Genomic DNA, 20432 nt, shown 5'->3' with positions numbered 1-20432 from the left:
AATTGAAGATCTAATTAAGTATGGTTGGAACCCTGTATTTACCTAATTTGATGATTAACTATGCATCTGGTAGCCTTTCAGGTCCTTTGTGTGTACCTATCTGATAGCAAAGTGAAAGGGCATGGACAGTGTCTGGTCCCAGCAAGCAAATCATTTGGAAACAGTCATAGCCATAGATCAAAGATTTTTCACTCTATCTAGGCTGACTTAAACCTACTAACCCAGGTTTTGTCTGAAGACAAAACCAGTCAAAAAAATAAAAGAATGACTCTTTAGGATCCAAACATAATAAGGGAAGATAGAAAGGGAAAATTCAGAAAAGAAACAGGCTGGCAGAACCTTGACATACATAGGCCAAGACAGCTGTTTTATATCCTAGCTTGATTTCACATGGTTAAAGGAAAAGTTTCCATTCCTTAGATCATCAAATATTATTTCATTTATACTACACAGACGTCTTCTATACATAGATTGGAGCCAATGAAGAATTTTTGTTGTTGTTGTTTAACTACTAAAAGGAATCAGAGAGACCTCTCAGCACATCACTTTTACTCTAATTCACAATGTGTGAAGGAAGGAACAGGCTAGATTTTTAGCATTATTAAAAATAATACAAAGCCCACTAAAAATTTCCTGTAATCACAGCAAAAGATTGATGCCAAATTACCTCTATCAGTAATAACATAGAGGGGTGCTGCAGAACCAATATATTTTAAAATAAACTAAGATGTTTGAAAAGGCTAGTTTCCTAAAGTATAATACAAAACTACCCATACAATATTTTTAACTGATAGTTTTAAACGCAGGTCCACAAAAATGTCTTATATGACCCAAAGAAATAAAGAACATAATGCCAAGTCTTATATTTTGAATTAAGTGCAGCCTCATCTCAGTCATCTGCTTTATAAATGTGTCACTGATCACAAGCGAAAACAGAAATGGGAATGGGGATGACTCTGACATCCCGTGAAATTTATTCTACATGTTGAGTCTGTAATCTTATTAAACAAAGGATATCACACCTTCTTTAAACCATAAAATTTAATGCCTTGAATCAAATGGAAAATCAAAAGTTTTGATTTATTTAGCATCAAGTTCATTACTGACTACTCCTGATTTTCCTATCTTCTGGCATTGATACAATGCCTAGACACAAATAATAATCCACAAATGATATAACCATTCCTTAAATAGTTAAGAGTTGGTTCTACTAAAAGCACTCTCTCCTTTGTTGAAGATTATAGTGAGTTATGAAAGCCAAAGTTATTTGACAGGTGAAATTTAGTATTTACCTGATGGTATATTAGTAAGTTCAAATTGTTAGGGAGGGAGGGAGGGAGGGAGGGAGGGAGGGAGGAAGGAAGGAAGGAAGGAAGGGAGGGAGGGAGGAAAGAAGGGAGGAAGGAAAGTAGGTTGGTTGGAAGGCAGGCAGACACACAAGACAGACGCTTATTCTAACTTTTCATAACTTGTTTAACTATATATGGAAATAAAACAATGTAATTATTACAACTAAATATGTATACATGTAAAATGGGAAAAAGCAGGGGCCCCTGGGTGGCTCAGTCAAAGTGTCCAACTTCAGTTCAGGTCACGATCTCTTGGTTCATGAGAACAAGCCCTGCATGGGGCTCTGTGCTGACAACTCAGAGCCTGGAGCCTGCTTCAGATTCTGTGTCTCCTTCTCTCAGTCTGTTCCTCCCCCACTCATACTCTGTCTCTCCCTCTCAAAAATTAATAAAACATTAAAAATAAACAAACAAATAAAAAAGTGAGAAAAAGCTAAATGCTTTATTGGTAAGACCAAATGATATATACCGACATAAGTGAAAAATATTTTAAGTTCAATGAAACACCTTCTGAGAAATGCTTGCTGAATGAACTTGGATTTTCTTAATATTTCACATCCTAGCTCAATAATAAAACAGTATTTACTTTTCAGTTAGGCTAAAAGCTGAGCACTTTCATTTTCCTGAGCACAATTTCTTTGCTCTCTCAATATGTATCTTAGTGAGATCAAATTATGTATAGCTTAATAAAGTACTCATAGTTAACAACTGTTATTCAACTTGGGGGAAAACAGGAACATATACTGTACTCTTTGATTTTCTCATCCTACCAAATAATTTAAGAATTAGACTTGTAAAAGATGTAGAAGTATAAACAACATCACTAATCATATATACATATATTATCCAAGGTTACCCAACCAAATTTAAAAGGCCCACAATACAATATACAAAAGCATCCAAAAAATTTATTTTTTAATACAATTCAATAGGTTTATTATGCAAAATTAAAGCTATTGCCTTTACCGACAGATTATCTTAAGTTCAAACTGTACAAATGAGAACAATACCCTTGGGTTACCAATCAAAGAGATTACAAGTTTTTGTTTTTGTTTTCCAAAAAGCTATTTGATAAGGGGAAAAAACAAAAACAACTTCTTTCGGCAGCATGACTGACCATTTGAAGTAGTCACTACAGTAAACTGTTCAAAGAAAACATTGAATTACTGATTATTCTCTAGATTGATTCCAGAATAGTAATTATCAATAGCTTAGAAACAATGTCTGTGATACCTCAGTTTTGGAAAATGAGATAATTTCACAGAGAGTGAAAAAGAATGTGATTTTAGGACTTTAATACAATGTGGATACTATAATCCTGGTAATTGTTTTTAAAGCTTCTTATGTTTTATTGTAATTACTTCAATAAAATTTCATGAGCTAATACACAAACTGTGTTTGGGTTATTTACTTTTCCTTCTGTTTTTCCTAGAATTATTTTTAAATTCAGGGAATTTAATAGTTGTTTATTCCCCCATTTATATTCTGACCAAATTTTTTTTTCAAAAAATCAAGGAATTTTATAAATATGTTGAAAGATTAAGTATGAAAGAACCCCAACAATTAGCAACTGTGAAGATGTTTCAAAACTAGATTTTAGAGGATAAGAATATATACACGTAAACATGTGGTCCTTTGTTGTCTAAAAAGTATAAATCCGTCAGAGAGTTGATTTTTTTTAAGCCAATAATCTGATTATTTTTTTGAATACTTCTAAAGTGTTTTCCTGGAAAACAAAATCATACAATCTAAAATCTGTACACTCTTTAATAAAAATTATTACAATGATATATGCTATGTCTACAGATAATAAAATAATGGATATCTTTTGAGTCTCAGTGATATGATAAAGTAGAAAATGCCCTGAACTTTAACTCACTAAACACATTTCTAAGTAAAGATCAGCAAAAAAATAAAACAGTTTAAGGATTCTGTATTCTCTGGAAATGTAAACAGGATTATATCTGTCAGATGTACAGAAGCTCTGACTTCAGCCATTAGTTTGGTTTTGCTCCTGAGAAACACAACATGAACTACTGAATCATTTCTTTTCAAATCCATACATTCCCTGAAGCAGTTCAAGCTTCATCAGCAGTGCAGGAATGTTTTAAAATGACAGGCAAAGAGCATTAGTTCTCTTTTTTCTCTCATACTGCTTTCCTATAAATGGAAGACAGGGTTCTTTTCTCAAAGCACTTAAGCTGAGGCTGTTTAAGTCAATTGCTATAGGAAAATACGAATGAATTCTCTGTGCAAGAAAGTATCACAACTGGATTGGTTATTTCTTTTCAAGAAAAACTTTGAGAAAATCAAATGTTGTATTATTATCTTAGAATAAAATATGATAAAATTAGCATTCTCTTAATTGCCTACTATTCCGTTATAAATATTTTCAATTTAAGTATTCTGTCAACACATCACCTTATTTTAGCACCAAATAATACCCAGTTCTGCTTCTCATTTTAAATAGAAAAAGGCCCTCAAATTAAGATATACCAACTTTGTTTTGAAAATCTTGTTTGTATAAATAGTTAAATTTTATTTCCAAGTATCTGTACTCGTAAGCATTTCATTGCAAGAAGAAATTCAATTAATAATTAAAAGTTTACTTACATATGATCAATTAAAAATAGGATGTAATGTCTAATTTGGCTATTCGCTGGAGCTTAGCTTAAACATTCACATTTTTCAAAAACTGGTACACTAATTGCTATATCTTGACTCAATTTTATTTTAAGGAAATGGGAAATGTTAAGGCTAAAGTTTAAACATACTTATTTTAGCTTATAGTAACTAAACACACCCGCATCTTAGTATTATCATGCACGTTCTCATAAAATGTTCCTACAGTAATGGTGGAGAAGGTGAAGCCTAGAGAAGTCTGAAGGTTATGGACTACAGGAAATCCAAAACAAAAAAATTCAAATCACACCCTGAATATCCTCCTCCTCTTTTTAGGAATGTCTGTAGCTAGCCCAACATCACAGGTCTGGGCAGAAGCATGCTGATGTTGGCACTGCCTAAACCAAACAAACAAGATGTTTAACAGTCAAATAAAATGTCCTGCAGCCTCCCTAATGAATTTGTCAAGGACCATCAGATTTCTCTCCCCCCTCTTTTGCCTCATTAACTCAAGTATGATGAGACGGATTATAACAAGAGAATACAGATCAATCGGTCTGAAGACTTGAAGTGGCTTTTAGCCTCTAGAGTTTCTTTCTCTCACTTGGTCTCCTATAATAGAATACGGTATCTCCTGCAGAAGGGGCTGCCACTTCGTTTTAATACACCATCAAGGAGCTGCTGATGGACTTCTATACTAACATACATAAAAGCAGAGGTGACAGGGGCTCTTCAATTACAGCCTCCTCGGATACCGTTTCCCCCTTCAATTATTCAACCAGAGGAAGAGCGGATCCGCAAACACACAGCTGAAGCAGCTCTTAGGGCAGAGGCAGCCAGAGAGTGAGTTAGGGTGGGGGAGGGGGAAGGAAGGGAACTAGCAAGGGCGAGCATTATTTGCTGGAAGTGTTTAAGTTTATTGCTCGAATGATGTTTCTAATTAGTACCATGGCAATAAATTAAAGTCGCCTTTGTTTAACTGATTTATTATTTAGTACAGCATCTACCTTAGACAGGGTAAATTGGTAATGAATTGTTTTTAAATCAAAACATTTGTAACGTTTTATCATCCCTCAGCCTCTGTATGTAAAAGTGGAGAAACCCAGGAACAAGGGTGCCACGAAACTTAGTCTTGCCCCACAGAGCGGGAAAAAGAGGAGGAGTCCCCGGGGTGTCAGGGAGTAGTGGCGCGAAGATCCGCGTGGCCTGGGCCTCCCCACCCGAGGAGGGAGGACGCTAAGCGCCTACCCACGGAGCTGGGACTGGCCGCGCCTCACGGGCCCGGAGGACGGACAACTGCCGTGACCCCCGGGACTTTATGCAAACACTCCCAGGAGTGTGGCGGGACGTGTGGGTCCACGAGCGAGGCCTCCCCCGCTCACAGACCTGATGTGACGGAGAAGCGGCCACCTCGAGGGTCAGGGAGGGAAGGCTCCGCACCCTGTGTCCCCGCCACAAGTCTCCGCCCAGTAACTGCCCTGGGGAGAAGCAGATACGGATCCTTTCTGGCTGCTTGCACAGCTCTGCAGCGAAGTGCCCCCTCCTGCCCAGTAATATTTCCCAGGGCGCCAGCGTGACTTCTCAGGCATTAGCCAGGTTACCTACAGAGTCTGGGCTTCCCACTCGAGCGAACCGCGAAGACGCCGCGGCTGCGCTCTATCCTTGTGCCGCCAAGCATTCTGAGATGCAAGCTGCTCCCCCAGCAAGGCTGGAGCCGGCAGCCGCCCCAAGCCTCTGCCACTACACCAGAAGTTGACTACAGCTCTGCATCCTAGAGTTTGGTGTATGCTTACTTCCGACTTACACACTCCTGGCCACTAAAGACATATCCCAGACAAAATCTGACTTGATTTAAAAAAAAAAAAAAAGTCAATTCGTTCTTTAGAAAGGTACTTATGGCAGAGAACAAGGAGGTGACAAGGTACCAGTGGTCCGCACCAGACATCTAAGAAAGAACCAAGAGGTCCAAGTGTCTGACGTCAAGTACATGGAGAGAAATAAACTTTCCCTATGCAACTGAATTCAGGTTCACCTGGTGCAGCTTTTAAGAGGGCACCTCAAGCCCTACCAAAGGGTTTTTGCAAAAGCCGCAGGCACACCGGGGTTTGCAAAGCGAAGTCTTCCCCCAAATGGCTTTACAGATTTTTATTCCTTGTATCTTAAGCAAAAATCTAACTAAAAATAATTCCATCTACTTGATTTGGCTTTAAAAGACTCAGCATCCACATACCTAAGGCTCAAAACATAAACCCTCAATACTAAGCAAATCAGAAACATTGTTACAGCTTCTTTCATCCAAAAGTAGGGAAAGGCTACAAGGGGTACAGCTTGAAAGTATAATACATATACTAAAAGCACATGCATGAGTCTCACTGAAATGCCAAGGGAGGAGTGAAGCCATCTGTGTAATCAATAACAGGATAGTTATAGATTTCTGCAGCAGTGAAGTCTTTTAAAAGCAACAGTCAATTATGAAAATAAATTCATTTTTACAAGTGAAACTCTGTACTGCCTGAGAATATATTCAAAATTAGATTTACAACGTTAACATCTTAAGAAAACTTTGACTCAGGTTCACTTTTACTTCCTCATTTTTATTGTTTAAAACAATTTTAGTGGCTTATGGTAATTTAAAAGTATATCCAACAATATTCTACCATATATAGATGTGCACTTTCTCACAATTTAAACATATTTTCTCTCTAATAACTAGTCTTTTTAACAATAAAGCAATAGCATAAAATATATCTGAATCTTAATTATGAAGTAATTATCAAACAAGGTGCTTGCACTATTTTTACCCTGCCCCATTTTTCAACAGCATATGGAAATTACTGAAAAGAGATTTATGGTTATAAACCTTCACCCCATATCCACTCCACACAGCACCCCCCCCGCAACTGGTGCACATATACAGCAATTGCTCTGGCTCTTGGCAACAATGGGAGAGAAGGGGAAGAGACGGGAGGAAGACTTTGCCAGAGAAGAAAAATCTAGAAAAATGTAGGTTCTTTCCCGGTTTCCCCTTCCTCCTCCTATTTGCCTTCAAGCAAAAGTAATTTTGTTAGAGTTTGCACCTTCTGCACAATGTTGATAGAAAAAAAAATAGTGAACCTTTCTGAACCACTGCTACTCTCTCGCGTTATTCCAGCCATCTCCAGGAAGTCCCTTCTACCATAGACTCTTTTTCTTCCTTGCAACTGATAAGAGGAGAGGATAAAGAAGAAGGGGGCTGTAAAGTGTGTGTGAGCATTTGACTTCCACTATCTCCTCCTATTTTCCTACTTCTCTCTTTACCCCCTTTCTTTATCAAGTGCAGCGGTGGCTGCTACCGTCTGCCAAGCATGCCTGTCTTCTCTCTCGGATTGGCTAAAGCACTGACAGCTCGGATAGTGATTGTAGGAACTGAAGCTCCACCCCCCTCATGATGGCCCTGGACCATTCATAAACTAAATAACTCCAGGAAACAGCAAAGCAGAGAGAGAGAGAGAGAGTGAGAGAGGGTTAGAGAGAGAGAGAGAGAGGGGGAGGGGGGGGGGGGGGGGGGGAGGGAGGCAAAAGGAGGGAGGGAGAAGGAAAAGGAGAGAGACGTCGAAGGGGAGGAGGGAGAGACGACTCAGAAAGTGGAATCTGCACAAGCAACCTAAAGGGGGAGGAGAAGAAAAAGCCTTGAATCCTTATAACTAAACCCCAGATGCAACGCAAGCAACGACTTCGTCACACTAAAATCTATTTTGTGAGGGCCAAAATTATAAATTACGAAGCAGAAATGAATCTCAAACAACTTCCAGCGGTGTGCACCTAGAGAAAGACAAGAAGAACCCACTGCAAACAAACAAACCCAGTCCAAACAACGCCTCCAGTAGGAAAAGAGGAAAACCGCTACAACACGACCCCCTGAGAAGAGACCAGACCATCACGCTGAGAGCGCCGAGCGTCTGCAAACCTCCAAGTGTGCCGAGGACTGAGCTGCACTTCGCTGCTCTCTGGACCTTAATTCCGTCCTTCACCTTCCATTTGGGGGAGGGTGAAGAGAAAGGCACTCACCTACACTGAGTGAAGAAGTCCTACCAGCCTGTGGGAGAAGTTTTAAGAATGAAACACTGAATGTTTCGCTTTTATTTTTAAATTTACTTTGGCACTTACAAGACCTCATTTCCAGATTTCCGGGCAATCTCGGCTGCAGACATCTAAGCCTAACCTCTTGGTAACCTGATTATTTCTGTCACCCCTTCTCTTTTTCTCCCCTCCCCTTCATCTCTCTCACAAGCACATCTTTATTTTACACATCGAGCAAAAAAGTCCCAGCAGGTACTTTTCTTCTTCAAAGATTACCTTTCACCCCCCCCTTCTGCCTGGAGAAGCAAAAAGGTTTCGAAAGAGCGAGCAAGCCGGCCGTTGTTTCAGCCGGTCAGCCCAGGTGGACAACAAGAGTGAAAGTGGGGCTTAGGGGAAGCGCGACGCCTCTTTCGCAAGCCGCAGGGCCACCACCACTGCGTGAGCCTTGGATCCCTCAACGTATTGCGAGACGCCGGTGTATAGCCCGGACCTGTGCCCCAACATGATCGCCGCTCAGGCCAAGCTGGTTTACCAGCTCAATAAATACTACACTGAGCGCTGCCAAGCGCGCAAGGCGGCCATCGCCAAGACCATCCGAGAGGTCTGTAAGGTGGTCTCGGACGTGCTAAAGGAAGTGGAGGTGCAGGAGCCTCGCTTCATCAGCTCCCTGAGCGAGATCGACGCCCGCTACGAGGGGCTGGAGGTCATCTCGCCCACGGAATTCGAGGTGGTGCTCTACCTAAACCAGATGGGCGTCTTCAACTTCGTAGACGACGGCTCCCTGCCCGGCTGCGCGGTGCTCAAACTGAGTGATGGGCGGAAGCGGAGCATGTCTCTCTGGGTCGAGTTCATCACTGCGTCCGGCTACCTCTCGGCGCGCAAGATCCGCTCGCGTTTCCAGACCCTGGTGGCTCAGGCAGTGGACAAGTGCAGCTATCGAGATGTGGTCAAGATGATCGCGGACACCAGCGAGGTCAAGTTGCGCATCAGGGAGCGCTACGTGGTGCAAATCACTCCTGCGTTCAAGTGCACCGGTATCTGGCCTCGCAGTGCGGCACAGTGGCCGATGCCCCATATCCCCTGGCCTGGCCCCAATCGGGTAGCGGAGGTCAAGGCCGAAGGGTTCAACTTGCTGTCGAAGGAATGCTACTCACTGACCGGCAAGCAGAGCTCCGCGGAGAGCGATGCCTGGGTGCTCCAGTTCGGGGAGGCTGAGAACCGCCTGCTGATGGGCGGCTGCCGAAACAAGTGTCTCTCGGTGTTGAAGACGCTGCGGGATCGCCACCTGGAGCTGCCGGGCCAGCCGCTCAATAACTACCACATGAAGACGCTGCTGCTGTACGAGTGCGAGAAACACCCGCGGGAAACGGACTGGGACGAGGCGTGCCTCGGCGATCGGCTCAACGGCATCCTGCTGCAGCTCATCTCCTGCCTGCAGTGCCGCCGCTGCCCTCACTACTTTCTGCCCAACCTCGACCTTTTCCAGGGCAAGCCCCATTCGGCCCTGGAGAGCGCTGCCAAGCAGACCTGGAGGTTGGCCAGGGAAATTCTCACCAATCCCAAAAGCCTGGACAAACTATAGGGTGCTGGGGACTGCTTCAAAAGCGACACAAACGGGAGTGCTCTCTTACACAAACACACACAACTCACAGAGACAAACAGCAGAAACTCCGGACACAAACTTTTATGTAAGCCACCTGAAAGAAACAGGAAGCAGTCACAAGACCTTCGTTAATTAGCAAGCAAACAAAAAGAGAGCAAACCAGCCAACCAAACAAACAAAATCACATTCTTGCACAAAAGTGATCGTTTTCCTTCCAAACAATGTGAATTTAAAAGGTCACACAAAAGAAGCAATCGGGCTTTGCCACCACAAAATGAAACCCAAGGTACATTTTCAAATCAATGTATAGTAGTTTCTCCCTTTTTCCTTCTCTCCCCCAAGTCCTTTCTCCTCTCTCTCTCTCTCTCTCTCTCTCTCTCTCTCATCTTCTTTCTTTCTCTCCCTCTCATTTCATTTTGTTTTGGGTTGCCTGAATGTTGTCACCAAGTGAGAAAAAGTATTTAATTATATGTAAAATTTCTCTTTTAAAAAAAGTTTTGCTGATGTTAAATGTATCTCAGTGCCAATGTCAGACTGTGCCCTTCCCTTTCTTGCACCTCTACCCTCACCCTAAAGCAGTCTTGTTGAAAACAGTAATAAAAATATTACTTTACATTGTAATTGACTGTGGATTGTTCTTAAATGAAGGCAGGTGAGATCACAATTTGTAATTTACAATGTAAAGATGTGAACTTGAGGAACTAAATGCAAGAAGCTCTCATCTGAACTCTAATTTGCAAAATTTACAAATACAGCACATTTTGTAGATTTAACCATACAAGCCCCCCCCCATCCTCGGAAAATAGACAATACTAATTTTACCCAACTATAATATTGTTTGTTCTGTAGATTTTGAGACTTAAAGTAATATCTTTTTTCACACTTGAAAAAAAAAACAGATTTTGTGTGGAAGAAAAGATTTTGATCCTAATTTTTGAAATAGAAAAAAATTATTTCGCATTAAAAATTAAGAGATTTGCTTTCTTACACCATAATTTTAAAAAATACACTCAGTCTGAAGAAGGCAATATTTATGGATCTTTTCTGCATAGTTAACATGATCAGTTGAAAGTTTTCTTTCAATTCTTTGTCCTCTTCAAGCTTTAAGTAATAAAAACTTAACAATTAAATCAACCATACCAAAACAGAATAAAACGGTACAGCAATACTCCTTTTCCCCAGTAAATGGTGATATGAACAATCCAAATTTATAAATTATTTCCATTTTTTTAGATGGCTTAGTTATAAATGCCATAACTAAGATCACTTTTTATCAAATTCCCAGAATTATTCGGAAGCTGCTTATAGGCAATTTGAAAAAAAAAAAAAAAAAGGTTTTGATACCATTTTTATGACCAAAGAAAAATTACTGTTTCAAGAATTTACATACAGGAAAAGTACATTACTCCCTCTGCTTTTCTAAGGTAACAATCCAAAGTACTCATTTCAACACTTCAACCAAATTAACAAAGGTTCCTTTTTAATGCAAGGAAAATAACAGATTAAAAATAAAATAATTAGTAAAATTGAAAGCATCCCAATGCTGGAACTGGTCTGGTTTGTCTTTTTTATATTGTCTCCCATATACTCCCTTAGATATGCTAATGATGAGGCACAGGTACAGAATATATATCAATATTACCCTTTGATATTTAAAATTTATTCTTTGAATTAGTCCAGTTTTTAATTTATTGAAAAATCCATGAATGAGAGAGGTAGACAAAAATGTCCTAAAAAAAGGAATTTTAAAGATCTGAGGAAGAAGTTTGCATGGGGGAAGGAGTGTATGGAGGGATGATCGGAAAGACAGCATAGATGGATGAGAAACAAGGAAGGTACTCAGGGCTCTGATGCTTAATTCCCTCCACAAAAGAGGCTTAAGTTCTCAGATTCCCTGGTAAAAATTCCCTAGTAAAAATAGTTTTGTTTTAGAAATATAAACTTTGATCTTATCAGTTCTGAAATCATCTCTACTCTTTCAACCTACACTGTATCTTTTACTGATCTCTTCCTGTAGATGTAAAACAAACTCACTGTAATACTAAGTGGTTCAGACAAATATATGATTTTTTCCATAATAAAAATGAATTTATTCTCCAGGGAAAAATGTTCTGATTTTTAAGAACATTTTCAAAGCAAGTAGTAGGTGCTTACAATTACAAAGAAATGATTTAAGGGCAGAATGTTTGGTTTAAAAGATAAAAATGACATCCTAAAATGACCTTTTTTTTCTTACACACACAAGTATTTACAGCATTAGACACATATCTCCCTCCAACTACTCCAGGAAAAGTTTTTCAATCCTGACAAGAAGAACAAAATTCCCCAAATTCAGTATCTTTTTTTTCTTACCTTATTTAATTTAATGCAGGTATCACCAACAAAAAAAGAAAAACACTGCCACAATATAAGCGTCCTCATTTACAAAAAGCACCAATGTCTACATAAAATAAAGAATTCTTCCAATAACTGGCTAAAACATTTTAAGAATAGAAATTAGCAAAACTTTGATTTCTGTTAACAGGCAGGTTGCAGTGGTATAAGACAAATGCTGTGATTAGGCTAAAAGACCTTTGTATTGCACAAGCAAAAGGGGAAAAATTAATTTAATGATGCTGCACAGAATAAAATCAGAGAGAAATAAAAGTTATAACTTCTTCCAAAAGAAGCAAGTGACTTTAAAGAGCCTAATTGCAAAGACTGGCAGAGATTCTAATCTTGAGAACAATTACATTAGACACCTCTAAATCGTATCACATTTTAGATTCTATGCCACATATGTCCAAAAGCATAACAGAATATTCTGAATTAAATTTCAGACTCTCAAACATACAAACTACCAGAAATTAGAGGGTATGAGTAATTTTGGTTATCTTTGTTTCTTAAAAGAAACTAAAATACAATCGCAGCCTCAGTCATGTAACAAAGTAGGAAATTTTTCTAGTTGATATAATTTCACAATTAAAGTTTTCTCTACATTGAATTAGCTGAATTATCAAGCTCAGAATAATACGTTCCAACATAGCCTTACTTTCATATAGTCTACCAAATCCCATCTTAATAAAAGCAGCAATTCTGAAACAAAGTGCTAGAAATACATGTAAGACAAGAGATGACTTGTGTGTAAAGTTCTAAATAAAATTATAACATTCTCATTAATAATTACTTTGAAATACTTCTAAATCACTAAAATTAGTAATTCACATGACTATAAAACCAAAGAACTTCCTACCAATAAACTAAAAATATGTGTCTGTGTATACATACGCACAAGCTATCAGCCTGTAAAATAAGAAATTCCAGTTTTTTAAAGCCATTTCTCTTCTACAGGTTGCTTATTCTCATTTTAAAAAGACTGTTTCCTATCAGAACAAATTCTACCATTCACTTTCATGAACTAAACCTAGCTTTGGCTTTATGGCTGTGCCACAAATGTTTCTTAGTAAAATAAAGTTGCCAAGGGCTGAAAAGTAATCAGAAATACATTTTAAAAGGGGAAATTACATTTTCATTTAAGAATAGGAAATTATGCAGTGCCTTGTAAAATCGACTATAGGTAATGGGAAACAGAGGTATCTCACACACACACAAGACATGCTTGCGTGCACAACAGAGTAGTAAGTCATGAGGACAAAAGCAAGGAGAGTGATATATTGGTATTATATCCAGAAAATATAAAGGCTAAACAAAATAATTCCACTCTCAACCTCACTGAATTTTGTAGCTTAATTCACCCTAGACCCTTTGTGGCAAAAACGTTATTCCCTGTGGTTCTCCCCCAACCCCAGAATGAGCTAATGATAAACTCAATTAAGTGGAAATTGTTTTTGAATCTAAATGAACTTCAATAATCTAACTAGCTGGTAAGGATCTCATAAGCTAAAGAACGTAGCTGCTTTGTATATATAGGCAGAGGCAATTCAGCAAGAAATTCAAACTAAGTCTGTCAGATTTTACCAATGTCAATCCTACCCAACAGCAGCCCACCATCCCATTATAAGAAAAAAATGCTTAAGAGTGAAACCCACTCCTCATCTTCTCACCTTGGGGTCGATTTGCTTGAAGTTAGAGTCTTCTTCATCCACCTCGAAATAGAGTTCGGAGGAGGTGACAGAAAGAGTGCCCTTTACTACAACAGAGGGGGCCACAAGCTGAGCTGGTGTGCTCAGGCTAACAGGACCTGCCAAAACCAAAAGAAAAACCACACAAGCTGGAATGACATTTTTCAAAAAATCTAATAGGTTAATAGATTCAAGCAGAAACTTTATTTGATTTTTAAATTCTCACCTCCAGCACCAAACTGCCAAATCCTTCTACACTTACAAATTCTGTCCACCCCAAATCTTCCTCTGAAAATGCAAAGTTATTAGGGTTCTCATACTAAGAGATTTATAGTACGTGGTTAATGATAACAGTAAACTAGGATGCAATTATTTTTACAGGGAGTCTGCAAAGCTTTGGTCTAATCTGGTAAGAAGGTGGCTCTACCTAAATAAGTCCTTCCACATTCCATTGAGAAAAGAAGCCTCAGGCTATCAAACAACATGGAACAACAACCAGGAGCAAGGAAGACTCCATAGGCTTTCAAGGCCAGAGGTTAGCTTAGTTTGGCTGAAGCATGATTACAAAAAAGACTGCTAGCTTATTAGTGAAGTGAGAAACGTTACACCATATTCTCTGATAAAGATTTTGTGCCAGGTTGACACAAAACCTCTTCCATAACAACTTTACCCCATGAAAGATTGGTAAAAATACTTCTTTTCTAAGCCTGCCTTTCCACTGTTAAATATTGTTCAATGCTTCCAAATCTAATATTAGTGTAGTTCAGGGACTCTGGGAGTAAACAGCTGGAGGGTGGGTTTCCAAGTGAATGAATTTTTATTGGAATAATCAAATCTCCACAGGGCTTATCAAAGAGACAAATCAGCCTGCTACTGAAAACAATAGATTCACTACAGATAGAAGGGCATAAAGTATATCAGAGCTAAACCTAAAATAAAGGACTAAAAATAGTAATTATATGATATAAATGAATATGTGTATATTCACGTAGAGAGAGACAGAGTAAGAATTTGAAATCCCATGTCAATTCCTCATTGTACAAATACTATAGGTAAAGAAAACAGCAACAGAAGATTGGCACTTATAGTTCTGAATTAATATAGTGCCTATAAACATGGTACACCTATTCAGGTAATCAATGGATGACTAAGTGTTTCAAAATTCAGATGAATCGACGTTTCCATCGATTGTTAGAGGGTGTTGGTCCTTAATCTCACATCAATCTTAATGTGTGCCAGTAGGACAATAGAAGGGATGCTCTGCAGAGATCAGAGCAGGTTTTGCCCTCTATTCCCAATGTACAAATACATTGTGTTTGCAGATGGGCAGCAGATAGCTGCAGAACAGCCATGATTTCCCAAAGCTCATCCCTATAAATGGATGAAATAAGCAGCTATGTGTTCTTTTGCTGTCTCCTTTGCCCTCTGTACATTAGCATGTAATCCTGAGAAGAAATAACATTTTTTCAATCACTCTCAGACATTCAATTACAGGGTAAGCAGACAGCTGCAGGAGCTAGGGCAGCCTAGGTCCTACAGAAGACCCCTGACAATTTCCACTTCATTTCTAACCCACACCACTTTATTAGTGTGGATTACTTCTTAATCCTATTGCCATTGTCAAGATTATATAATTAAACTCCCCTTTCACCTCTATTACTGTATGAATGTATTACTAGTAGCAAGAACAGAAGCAAAATAAAGGAGGAGGAAATGGGTAAATAGATGTGAAGGAAAAGGCTAGAGAATAGCAGTGCCCACCTTACTTACTCCTCCCATTCTGAATCACTGAACAGTATGCTCCAATTAATTTTATTTTACTTTACAGAGAGGTTTATGGTCATCAGAGAAGATACCATCATCTATTTTCACTTTTCATTATAATTCACTGCATGGTAGCACAGGCTGCAGACACATCAATAAATGAAAAATTCCTAATGCCTTTTCTCTTAAATGAAAATTATCAAAATAGAAGACTGTATAATTTTCACCAATGGAAATTGTAGAATCTTTCAGACTTTCCTCCCAAAGGGAGAGAACCACAGGCATTAAAGAAAAAAAAAAGGCATTTAATGAATGACTAAAATTTCAGGCTAAACAAGAGAATTTTTCCCATAAGGGAAGTAAAACTGAAAATCTGCAGAGTGCAAATCAAAATTCCTACATCAGGTAAAATATGTGGATCCTGTGAAAAGCCATAGCATTCTTGGAATGGATTTTTTGAGAGAGTTAAATGTATATGCAGCATGTTCACTAAGACCTGTATATCAAAGCAAATAGCTCATCTGCCTCCAAGCTTTATTTACAAAACAATTGGCAAAATTTTACTTACAGCTCTCATTTTATAGAGATTAGGTAACTCCCGAGGGTGAAGCAATTTTGTTGTTCTGCTTTTAAACTTTTCTTTTATGGTGAAAATTACTCATGAAAAAGATGAGAAGGGTAAAGAAAGTAAAAAGAATGGAAAAATAAAGGGGAAATAGTGTTGACGATTAGGGGGAAAATATTTGGAAGAACAAAAACCATCTTTATTTAAAGTAATTGTGGGCGTAAACTTGGTAGTCCTAGCGGTCACAGATGAAAAAGTAAGTAATTAGGTGCTTATTGGCCCAGAGCTAGCTGAAATATCCATACAACCGGTGAATTTACCAGCAAGATTCTCTAAATCTTTCTCATCCACGGATGACAGAGTATCGTCGTCGCCTTCCAGGAGGATCTCGTTTTCTGAGTTCTGATTTCCTAAAGCCTGACTCTTGATGGACTGTTTTCCTTTAGCGAGGATATCTTCATCTGCAGCTGAAATGAAAAGGAAACAAAGCTGTCCATCAACTCTGGGGCGAGTACTTTTGCAGAGGGGCAGGGAAGTGAGGTAAGGATAGGTGGCCAAAGATGGTCAATCATTTTTACAGAGAGTCATCCACAGGAGGAGAGTGACTGGGATGGCACACAGGCCCCTTCTGACAAACAGGACTCCCCAAGCCTAGTCTAATGTTACCTTGAACAAGCACCCTAATCCCATTAAACGTGACCCTTGCACCGCCCACCGAACCATTTATTTACTTACAGTTAGGGCCAAGAGAGGGTTCAAAGGCAGCACATTTTGTGGAAATTAGTAGAAAAAAATAAGAACCCCGTTTTGGAAACAATATCTACTTGATTCTGAAACTTAAGAAAGGCTGGTCGTTCCTGCAAATAGTGATTATACTGACAAAACATCGTGAACTTGTCGGGCAGTGGTTGTGGAGGAGAATCTACAAGTAAGAAGGGTCAGAGAGATTCACAGCCAATGAGGGCTGTAAGCCAAATTGTGAAGCCACAGCTGACACCAAACAAGCTATAGCAGCTCTCCGAAGCTGCATCCTCTTTCTTCCAATCCTCCCTCTCACCTTCGCACTGCCCTTGCCCACAATTTACCCCACCCAGACCCCCACTTTAGCCTTTATATAAATATCCAAGACTAAGACACTGTGGAAACTAAGTGGAGGCTCAAACACTACCTCCTCCATGTGTTTAAACTAAAAGGCTAAGACACCCCGAGGGCAAACATAACAGAAAGCCCGGGAGGAGAGGCATCTGGGCAAAGAGCCTTACAGGGCCTGAATTGGAACAGCCTGTGGAGAGCAGCGGCACCAGACTCTCAGGCACTGTGACAAGGCAGCCAGACGGAGAGGAAAGAGGGAAAGGGTACACCAAACCTAGGGAATGAAGAAGAAGCTCTGCAGAGCACCTACAACCAATGACGGAACCAGAAAGAGGAGCAGAGGTGCAGCTGAAAGGACAAAACACTGAAACTCAACAATTCGGACTTCAAAACCCCATGTCCCTTCCAGTGTTAACTCCCACTGCTTTAAGCAGCTTTGTCCTTCAGAAATATAGAAAAGAAGATACTAAATTCTGGACTGTGATTTTTAAAACCTCATACCGTCACATAAGGGAAAGTTTAGAATCCTTGCTACACTATTGACATTCCCAGGTTTCCAGTGAGGGAAATTCAGGAGGCAAAGCACCTGATCCTCCCAGGCAGTAGCTATTGATATGGAAATCAGATGGCGAGGCTTTTTGATCCACTGCAGTTTCAGCCTAGGCAAAAAGCCCAAAACCCAGAAAGGATAAAGCCTTCAGTTTCCAGTAACATGGCTAATATCTATCTATATAATTCTTTCTATACAGTTAAACTACATGTATATTACCAAACGTTTTGACAAAACAAAGCTTCTTTGATTTTAATAGATACAATTATGGGTAATAGTAAGGGTAAAAGTTTATTTTTAGCATATTCATGTGAGTTCACAATGTATATCATTTATATACAATACTAATGGCACAGCTTTAACAGAATATAGGGGCTCTATATTAAATGAGGAAGTCACGGGAAGAAGCTTTCTATATTTAGGTTTTGAATACCATCTATGGGTAAATTAAATTTTGTTTGCCTTCATACCCACAAACAAGCATAGTATGCTGCACACATATGAAAGTCTCAGTAAATATTTTGAAAAATTTTAAAGTATCTAATTAAAATGACTTTATTTTTTAAGCTACAAAGAAATATACCAAAAACTCCCCAATTTTTAGGAAAATAGCAGCATAAGTTGTTATATCATTGTTTATATTTCAAGTATTTATGTTTCCTTACTCTAAAATCATAAACACTGCCCTGAGCCCAAACAAGATATATTCCAATGTACTACCAATGTTATTAAAAATAAATTAGTCACTGAGATATACAAGAGAAATCACCATCTTCTCTATTTTCTAATAAATAAAGCAAATCATACTAAGATAACAATTGCCAATCAGATTTTAGTACAAAATCAGTATGTTACATTCTCTTTTTTAGATTTACAATGTCTTCTTCAAAGCAGAAATGATAATAATGCTAATATTAAATAACACCATGTGCTAGGGCGTGTTCAAAACACTTTACATATTCAGCTCATTTAATTCTCATAAGCCCTCTGCTAATTTCTCCTTTTCAGATGAGTAAACAGGTGCAGAGAGGTTACATAACTTGCCCAAGGCAACACAGCTAGTAAGAAGTAGAATCAGGAATGAAATCCAAGCATTATGGTAACAGTATCTTAACCACTATATAAATACCAATGTATATATAATTTAAGGATTAGTTTAGTAATTCTTATGTTTCTCACAGTGCCTTTAAAAAGGTTAAGTCAAAATCATAATAAACAAGTTAAGAATACAAAAATACTCATTTCCAAACCTAAATTTGATGAGCATATGACAACCAAATTCAGAAACAACCAAATTCAATACCTTGTCATTACTATCTCTGATTATTACCATACATGTCCTGAAGTACACATACACCAAGCTTCCTTGGGGTGAGGGGGGGTAGGGGAGGAAAGAAAGGAAAAAAGCTCTTTACTGTGCAAACATTTACAAAAAATGAGAGGAGCCAAGTAGCAATATGCAATGGCTTAAAATAGCTCAGTAAATAAATTCATTCATGTAAATGACTGCTAAATAGAATTTGTTATCCCTTCCAACTGAAACTTAAAAAAATGTTAATATGTTCTCATCATGCTGACACATATTAAAACACAGTAAGTTTTGAATTGAATAAAGTTTTATGAAAAAACTCTGAAGTGCTCTAAGTCTACTGTATGCACAGAAACACCCACTTTAATTTATTTATTTACTTATTTTTACAAGCTCAGATTCTGGAATTGTTCAACCTCAACTGAAAAACCTCTTGTCATGGAAAATATGCAGCTTACTGATATTTAGAATGGTTTTCCTGTAATTAACTCCCCCTTGAGGATTTTAAGTTAGCAGCAGTAAAATTACCAACGGTACTCTAATACACACCACATGCGCTGGTGTTCAATTCTCAGTGGTCTAATAGCTCTCTGCTAAAGAACTTTTTGTTTGTTTGTTTCAAAATTAGAACAAAACTATCCCAAGCATAAAATAAAAGATAATTATCATGTTTATATGTGCTGGGGAAAGTATACTTTTAACTTTTGCTTGCCTTCTACTCAATCATTAAAACAAGTATCAACTGTTTTGATATTTTTTGTGAATATATTCTACACTAGTATAAAAGTTTAATTGGATGAAGTCAGAACACACTTCTGGTTCCATTTCAAAGCTTTGATTCAGATCTTTGCTAGCTAATAAAATTATTACCAAACATGAAAACTATTTAAATTTTTCATATCACCATTAACAGACTGCCTTCATATAGTCTCTCACTTTATTCTGGCTTAATATTTACCCTCATTTAGTAATTAAACTGCAATTGTTACACAAACCTGGAGAAGTCTGTCAAAAATTCTTTGTTTGAAAGATGACTTTTTATTCACTGAAGCTAAGAGCATTAGAGGGCTTAGAGAAAAGCTGGTCCTCAAAATGTAAAGTTCAAGTTCTTTACAGCTAGATCTAGGCATGAGTTGATTCATCCATGCAACACAAGCTAGCTAAGTAAAATTAAAACAGAAAAAGGACACAGAAAAGTGTTCCACCTATGACACATAGAGCCCCTTTTAAAACTCCACTGCAACAGTGAAATGGCGTCAGCAATAGTCCATATTACAGTAAAAGAAGTGTATACATGAGGAATTAGTCACCTTAAAAAAAATACTACTGTAATAACAAAGTGACCTCAAATATAAATAAAATAAATATGAGTATCCACTTAATGTGATGTGAAATACCTATATCATTACTGCTTATCCTGAATAAGACACATAAAGAATATCTTATACACAACTACTA

General features: G+C 38.4%; 2 protein-coding genes across 8 annotated transcripts in view; one reads left to right on the top strand and one right to left on the bottom strand.

The window, feature by feature from the left end:
* The window catches only part of LRBA (LPS responsive beige-like anchor protein), a 772087-nt gene that overhangs the window by 275842 nt on the left and 475813 nt on the right, over positions 1-20432 (bottom strand). For all 7 annotated transcript variants that reach the window (XM_040472514.1, XM_040472528.1, XM_040472537.1 and 4 more), the window contains exons 39-40: positions 16344-16490; positions 13677-13813 (exon numbers count right to left, since the gene is read on the bottom strand). In XM_040472514.1, coding sequence (XP_040328448.1) covers positions 13677-13813; positions 16344-16490 — 284 coding nt within the window. The remainder of the gene's footprint in view (positions 1-13676; positions 13814-16343; positions 16491-20432) is intronic.
* MAB21L2 (mab-21 like 2) lies at positions 7531-10254 on the top strand. Its single transcript, XM_040472578.1, has one exon. It carries the CDS (start codon positions 8533-8535, stop codon positions 9610-9612), a length of 1080 nt encoding a protein of 359 aa, XP_040328512.1. The 5' UTR covers positions 7531-8532; the 3' UTR covers positions 9613-10254.

Source organism: Herpailurus yagouaroundi, unplaced genomic scaffold (genome assembly GCF_014898765.1).
Source record: "Herpailurus yagouaroundi ecotype Mexico unplaced genomic scaffold, PumYag 28, whole genome shotgun sequence".
In the NCBI taxonomy this organism is placed as follows: Eukaryota; Metazoa; Chordata; class Mammalia; order Carnivora; family Felidae; genus Herpailurus; species Herpailurus yagouaroundi.
This window is presented reverse-complemented; position numbering and strand designations above follow the sequence as displayed.